A 7,500-nucleotide genomic window follows, 5' to 3' on the forward strand; every position below is an offset into this window, starting at 1 on the left:
GAAGCAGTCCAGTCTTTAAAAGCAGAGAATGAAAAGCTAAAGAAAAGAGTTCAAGATGTCTTTGATGAGTTGAGGCAATTGTAAGAGGTTTCAAGGCGAAGCAAGCTGACGGCCATGTTGAAAGTACCAGTGAAGATGCCAAGCAAATGAAGTCTGTCGAATTTCTTAGCAAGGAGTATGACGAAATTTCGAAAGCAAGCTGGGGACAAGCTGAACGCTATTGAGAAAACATTAAGCGGTTTATTGACCGAAGTTAATGAACTTTCATAGGCCATCAATCAGTGACTCATATAATGTGTCAAGCTGTACAAGTACAGTACAAGAGGTTACGTTTATGCAAACGTTGGCCGTGTAGCACTTACATGTATATTTCAACAGAATTAACTATAAGAAGGTGATGGGAAGTGCCATTTTCTACCCATGTAAACCATGTGAGCATTAGCCCTAGTAATGGAAATAGGCCCACTCAAATTATTATTCCCCACCCTGGTCAGAGTTTTTCTCCGTCCTTGAGAAAAAAGATCCCCTGAACATGCTCTTTTGGACGTAATTAACAAATTGAAACTACATGCATGTAACATGGGTGGAAAATTGTACTCATGCAGGATTTTTATAGACTTACATTGTACAAAAGGCCTTTGACATGGTAGACCACTGAATCTTACTAAGTAAATTGCATCATTATGGAGTGCAAGGAATCATAAATTACTGGTTTTCTTCGTATTTACTGGGTCGATCGTCAGCAAACAACACAAATTTGTACTAAAAATACTTCTAAAAAGGAAACAATTTTGTCAGGAGTCCCTCAGGGGAACATCTGCTTTTTTTCATTTATAATTATATTGACATACCTACACTGTACATGCATGTATGTAATAGTGCTGAGCAATTGATAGAAGTTCTATCTACAGCTGTATTTGCTGATGACACTCATATACTATATGCTGACAGAAATCTCAAGTCACTTGAAACCATAGTTAATGCTGAACTTTCCAACATCTATGACTGGTTAACCGCCAACATATAAGCTATCTTTAAACATCAAGAAATCTAACTTTGTCATATTCCGAACTAGACAAAAGAAACTAAATTACGAAGTTAACTTGAACGTGTTTGACTATCAAACTCTCTCATATTTCTTTGGAACGTAAAAATTATGTCAAATATCTAGGTGTGTTGATTGATGAAAATCTCTCATGGAAATATCATATTGTCCACCTAGCTTCAAAAATAAGCAAAACAATTGGCATAACTGCTGTAAGACATTTCGTACCCCTAGGTACTTTACATCACATATACATCCATCACCAGGTTGCAGAGGAAAGAGCAATTTCCATGGCCAGTCCCACCCTCCAAGATGGTGGTATAGGTAGTCGTCGATGACAGCCACTTTTGTCTGCCAAAGGAGTACATGTATGTGCAGGAGTTCCATGCCCACCTCAACTCTATTAACCCACACATACAATTTACTAGTGAGGTTGAAAGCGACAACGGTCTCTCCCTTTTAGACACTACAGCAGTTAGTCTAAGAGCAAACGGACGCATACAGGTCAACGTGTACCGAAAGCCGACACACACTGATAAATATCTTGATTTCTACTCTCATCGTCCAGCTCAACACAAAAGATCTGTAGTTAATACACTCCTTGATAGAGCAGAGAAAATCCCATCAACAAATAGAGGGAAACGCAAAGAAAAGCAACACGTTATCAAAGTCTTGATGAACAACAACTATCCCTTGCAATTTATCAAGAAATGTGACTCCGCACAAAAAGCCAGGCATTGCGACTCCAACACTAACAACACTGCAAATGAAGTAACAACACCATTTGTTGTCCTACCCTACGTGAAAGGCGTAGAGTGCTACGTAACAACGGAGTCAAAGTTGGTTTTAAACCACTCAGCACTTTAGGCACAATCTTTTCAAGACCAAAGGACAAACCAACCCTGTTTCAGTCTCGATGTATTGTACTATACAAATTAAACTGCCTTGATTGCGATTTCGCATATTATGGCCAAACGGATAGAGCTCTTGCCACAAGGCTTAGTGAACATAGAAGAGCTGTCCGTGTTTGCAACGGCAATTCTAAAATTGCGCAACAAGCAAACCAGTTTGGCCATAATATGGACTTTGACCACACCACTATAGTTGACAAGGCAGTTGACTATCACAAGAGACTTTTCCTGTAGGCTTGGCATTCAAAGAGAGACCAGAATTCGGGGAATGAACATATAGAAATTCCTAACATTTACGTTTCACTTCCATAACATTCTTTGTCTCGCGCAGAGATCACGTGTACTCAGGCTTGTAGTCATGCACATACACTGTACGCAAATTAATTATATTAACCGTTGAAAGAAGCTGTCACTTTTTTGTCAAATTCAAACCGAGGATGACTGAAGGTTTTTGGTCGAAAAGTCTTTACCAAGTCAGTGTCCAACATTTCTTATAGTCATTATACATCTCACTTTATCCAGCCTTATCTATTGTATGGCAAAGTTGCGTGGAGCTGAGCCGCCAAGAATCATTGAAACAAAATTCTTATTCTCCAAAACCGTGCCTTCCGCCTGACGTACTTTGATCAGATGACTACAAAATGCATAAAAACTCCGCTCTACATGTAGCATAACAATACGTTAGCATACTTGATGGTACTGACCTCCTAAAAACTTGTTAAAGGAAAAGTACACTGGGCACCTGCCAGATACGAAAACCCAAAACCCTTTGGGAATGAGGGAACGTATTCTCCAAACCCTATGCAAGTGCCACTACCCCATGGAGGCTAACCTAGACTGATTCAAATCCCTAACGGTTCACTATTTGTACGACAAATTACCCATAATCCTCACCAGACAACCGGACCCAGTCCACTGGTCCGTGCCCGCAAAATGTCCATTTCTGCCAATTTCGCAGGCTACAACTGTCAGAAATAGCATAATCTGATGTGTCCTGGGCATCTAAATGGCAACTGCATCATAACTCCGACATGTGCGAAGTAATATGTACAACACACAAATGAGATCTTTCCCTCCCCATATATTCATTGGATAAGAGGCTTACCAGAAAGTGCGTTAGTATGTCCTCCCAGAAATGTAGAAGGGCTTGCATTGATTGAAATAAAGGTTGATAGAAATTTAGTAATATACTCAAAATTGGTTAGGATTACCCTCTCGCATACACACAGACTCCCACTGACAGTGTGCTCTTGTTTTTCCTCTCTGAGTCTCCTATTATAAACAGGAGAGAGAGAGAATTACCTACAATCATTAAGGGGCTGTCTCTTAACTACAGAAAGACAATGGTTGCTAAGGAATCTTTTTAGTGAAGAGTCCCACAAAAACGTTGCATAGATGGTTCCTTGAAGTAACTTTTCAATGGAAATCTGACATCACTTCAATCACAAGGTGCATGCACAACTAGTCCCAATGAAAAATAAAATAGAGGCAGTCTTAATTATTTCACCATATTGGAACCATCCCGTCATTTTTTGTAAACTGTAGCATGGAATTTGTATTTCCACAAAAAAATGAAACAGATATTTTAAAAAGTACATCAAAGGAGGGCCTTATGCCATTATAATTTTTTGAGAACTAAGTGTTTTTTTTTTTATCCATGCTACAGCTAGCTTTTTGTTAGAATCTTTTCATACTGTTGTGTCGAAAATTTGTGAAAACCATAGTTATCTTGCTGAGTCTTTAGGCATTTTCTGTTCTGGTCACTGGTCACTTGGTTTAGCAAATATGGGAGTCAAACCAGACAAAGAAATGCTAATTATAAAATAATTAGGATAGTATATGCACTCTCATCAGTCAATAGCTGTGTTTAGATGAGAGTATGTAAACACCACTGTGCCATCAAACGAATTTTGATTGGTTATGTGTTGTCAGATGTGCGTTTTGATTGGCTGGTCGGAAATATACATGTAGGCGTGTATATATGAAGGAAATCTGTTTCAATCTAGAAGTAAAGAAAATCAGCATTTTCCTTCATTTGTCAAATTATTTTTGAGAAATATTTTATAAAAGAAATAGGAGTTTTTTTCCGAATTTACATAGTCTCATCTAAACACAAGGGGGAGTTGGGAGAATTCGATACAGTTATGCAAACCCGAGATGCAGTTGAAGGTTTGCATAACTGTCTTGAATCTCCCAACTTCCCCTTGTGTTTAGATGAGGCTACATGTATGTAAACACCGAAAATATCCTCTACTGCTTAAATAGAACATACATTCTGTACTTGCATTATGGCAATGTGTTATGTAACAAAGAGCTACCGAAAAGAACTGCAACAAGAAAAGGTCTTGTGCACTTTTCTAATGTTAAGAAGAAACCCTGAATCAAATAACCTACATTGTGTATACTTTACTTAACACTGCAAGCACAATCATTCATGATAATAAATCGAAGCAGAAAGGAACAATACAACAGCAATATCTATCAATTAATTATTATTCTATGAGGGCACGCTAGATGAGAGTTGAGATATTATTTGTCTGATGAAATAGACAATGATCACAAGGAAAACTCGCCAAAGATGATGACTGGTTGTCTCAGGGCTTCTGATAGGATGCGGAAAAAATTTAAAGATTATGCGGAAATTTTTGGCCATATTATGCGTAAACATGAGTTGATTATGCGGAAATTACAACAGATTATGCGGAAATTTAAATAATTTATAGAACTAATAATTAATCCGGTCCAATGTATTTAGATGCTTATGGTAAATCAGGACTCGAAATTGCGACCAATACAGTCACATTTACGACTGATTTTTTTCCCTTTGCAATATCGCCAATTTGCGACTAGCTTTCACCGTTAAAATAAAAGGGGTCGTAATTGGCATTTTGCCGAAACTTTTGCTAAAATAAATAAGGCAATAAAAATATATTTTGTTTCTCGTCATGAATTTTGTTTCAATTTGGAGATATGTAGCAAAATTGTGTTGTGGTTGAACCACGATCCATTCCCTCGATCATTCACCATTTTCAGCGGTTTTTTACACATACGTATTGCGGGCTCCTATTTCTTCGTCGCAATATAACCATCGCAATGATTCTCCCTACTTTTACAAATGATGAATGTAATTTGTTACTATAATTCTTGCGGCTAAATTTTCATACCTTGTTGCATCTTTTTTTAAAAATTTCGAGCCTAAGGTATCTTATGAAATCGGTTTAACTAGAATCCAGGCTCACTGCCGAAAAACAGAGTTAACTGAATAGAGTGTAAAAATGCGTAGAAACTGCTTACGAACTTTCATCTTGCGAACGAAATGGCGTGTTTTCTTCAATGTTCAGGAAAATAAGCGTTTCAAAATAGTCACTCTCTTTGGCTTTTATGTTTGTGAGGATGACGATTTATCGCTAATATCAGGCATTTCTTCAGTTTTATGCGCAAAATATCGTAATTATGCGGAGGATGCAGATTTTAGGGAATTATGTGGATCCGCATCGCCGCATCCTGTCAGGTACCATGTTGTCTGCTGTAGGCTTCAATGGCAGCGTGGTGTGTGATTGTTGAAATAATAATGCCAGACACTCTGTCAACTCCGAATAGCAAACATTTTCATACCATCTTCGTTTATAAATACAGCATTTCACAAAATATGTGATGCAGCAATGCATGCACTAAGAAGGAAAACACCATTGCAAATAAGTGTTTTGCAAATAAGTGTTTTGTTTCTTGCTCTATTTCTCCCGGCTTAACAGTGTTCTTCATGGAAAATTTCTCTTCTTCTCTTTCCTTGTCTTCTTTGAGCCTTTCTTCGCTTAAATTTCTTAAATTTCGTCGCCTTTTCCCTTTGTCCCGTTGCTGATAGTCACTATATTTATATAATTTTGTCTCTTTTCTTGTGATATCCCACCCAAGTGCTTGACCTCAATAACTGCGTAGACATCAGTAGTTGCCACAGTAATATATGTCAAACCTGTTTTGGATTAAAACTGGCAAAAAGTGCAGGAAAAAAAAAAATCCAAACCGTTTTCCACATAAACACGACAAGTGTAGACTGTGAAAAGCTTCACATGTAGTTCCCGAAGCATGGCCGTGTAGCTGTGTCAAGCCCCCGAAAGCGCACATTAATGAAGCCCCATTTTTGTTTAGGCTAACCTGGCTTGAGCCTGTGATCCAATCGAAACCAGTACCTGGTCAGCGGTCAATTTAAAAAACAGCTGACGTCCACGAGATACCTTGTTTTGACAGGCGTCAATTAACCATAACTTTGATGTCCGTAAACTAGCTTGAGTAGCTGGAGTAAGGCCGTCATGTTGGCCAAGTGTACAAATGTATTTTCTCACATTATGGAATGTACGCTATTGCAGCTCGGGTGTTTTGGTAGTCACACTAAGGTGTGCATAGTCTCATGGTATGCATGACTATTTGTAGTCAGGTATATAGATGTATAGACATTTCTTACTGCAACTGTTCAAGGTCACTCAACGGCATCTCTCGCTACCTTTCTGTAAAATTTCCTCGGTGATATTTGTACTTGTACGCTAATGTGTAATGTAATCAGTGCTGACTTCTAAGGGTGTCAGGATGATGCTTGCTCATTTTAGAAGTACAAATGTATTGATATGTGCATTATAATAAACATTTGCTGTGGGTTTTTTTTTTTTAAGTTGACCTATATTTTCTTGTGAGCAGAAAATATTCAGAATACTTTTCATTGTATAGTTGGTATTTACAGTACAGCTTTGCAGTCTCTGATGTACGCCTTTATATTCTGTAATTTTACTGCCCTTGTATTAATTATAATGCATAATTATAGCTGGCAATAATCGAGATGCCTATTCCTTATCCTTGCCTGCGTCTGATGATATGCATATATCAATATAACATGTATAATAATAATAATAATAATAATAATAATAATAATAATAATAATAATAATAATAATAATAACAACAAACATCAAAGCTGTTTCTGACTTTGTATTAAGCTAATGGGTTAGTAAAATAAAATCCAAATTGTATCTGTGTGCATTGTGATGCTAGGACTAGTGTGAACACCACTGCCAAGCAAAGAGTTAAACTACATAGAACCATAAAGTTGTATCCCTGCTGTAGATACAATGAGGAGTGGTTATTTAATAGTAATAGCAGCAGTTTCACTAGCAACCTCTGTGGCTTCCCTAATGGTGTTGTTATTAGAACCCTCGTTACAAGAAGGGATTCCTCTCCACTAACTAAAACATTCACTAGTCAGCAGGTAGGGCAATGTTGTGTGTGTGGATGGTGAGTTGAGAAAAAATCATACGCAAACTAACTAACAGTTTATCATCAGTCAATTATTACTGAGAAAATATTACCGGTAGATCTCAAAATTCCTATTTATTGTTCAGACAAAGGTTTGGTTCGTTGCTTGGAAGTAGTTCCTTTGAATTCAGGCAGGTTCGATTGACTGTATTCTGGAATAGGAATGTATACATGGAATACTGTAGGAGTTGAAAATAATTCCTTTTTTACAGAGATTCACATTAAAATTGTAAAACACCTCCTA

The 7,500-nt window shown here is 37.5% G+C and overlaps 1 protein-coding gene across 6 annotated transcripts in view; it reads right to left on the reverse strand.

The window, feature by feature from the left end:
* The window catches only part of LOC137984020 (uncharacterized), a 57,735-nt gene that overhangs the window by 47,007 nt on the left and 3,228 nt on the right, over positions 1-7,500 (reverse strand). For 4 of the 6 annotated variants that reach the window (XM_068831236.1, XM_068831235.1, XM_068831231.1 and 1 more), the window contains exon 3: positions 3,168-3,228. The exons of the other annotated variants lie outside the window; for them this stretch is intronic. In XM_068831236.1, the coding sequence (XP_068687337.1) occupies positions 3,168-3,177 (10 nt within the window). In that variant the 5' untranslated portion in view covers positions 3,178-3,228. The remainder of the gene's footprint in view (positions 1-3,167; positions 3,229-7,500) is intronic. 6 annotated transcript variants of the gene reach the window in all.

Source organism: Montipora foliosa, chromosome 13 (genome assembly GCF_036669935.1).
Source record: "Montipora foliosa isolate CH-2021 chromosome 13, ASM3666993v2, whole genome shotgun sequence".
Lineage (NCBI taxonomy): Eukaryota > Metazoa > Cnidaria > Anthozoa > Scleractinia > Acroporidae > Montipora > Montipora foliosa.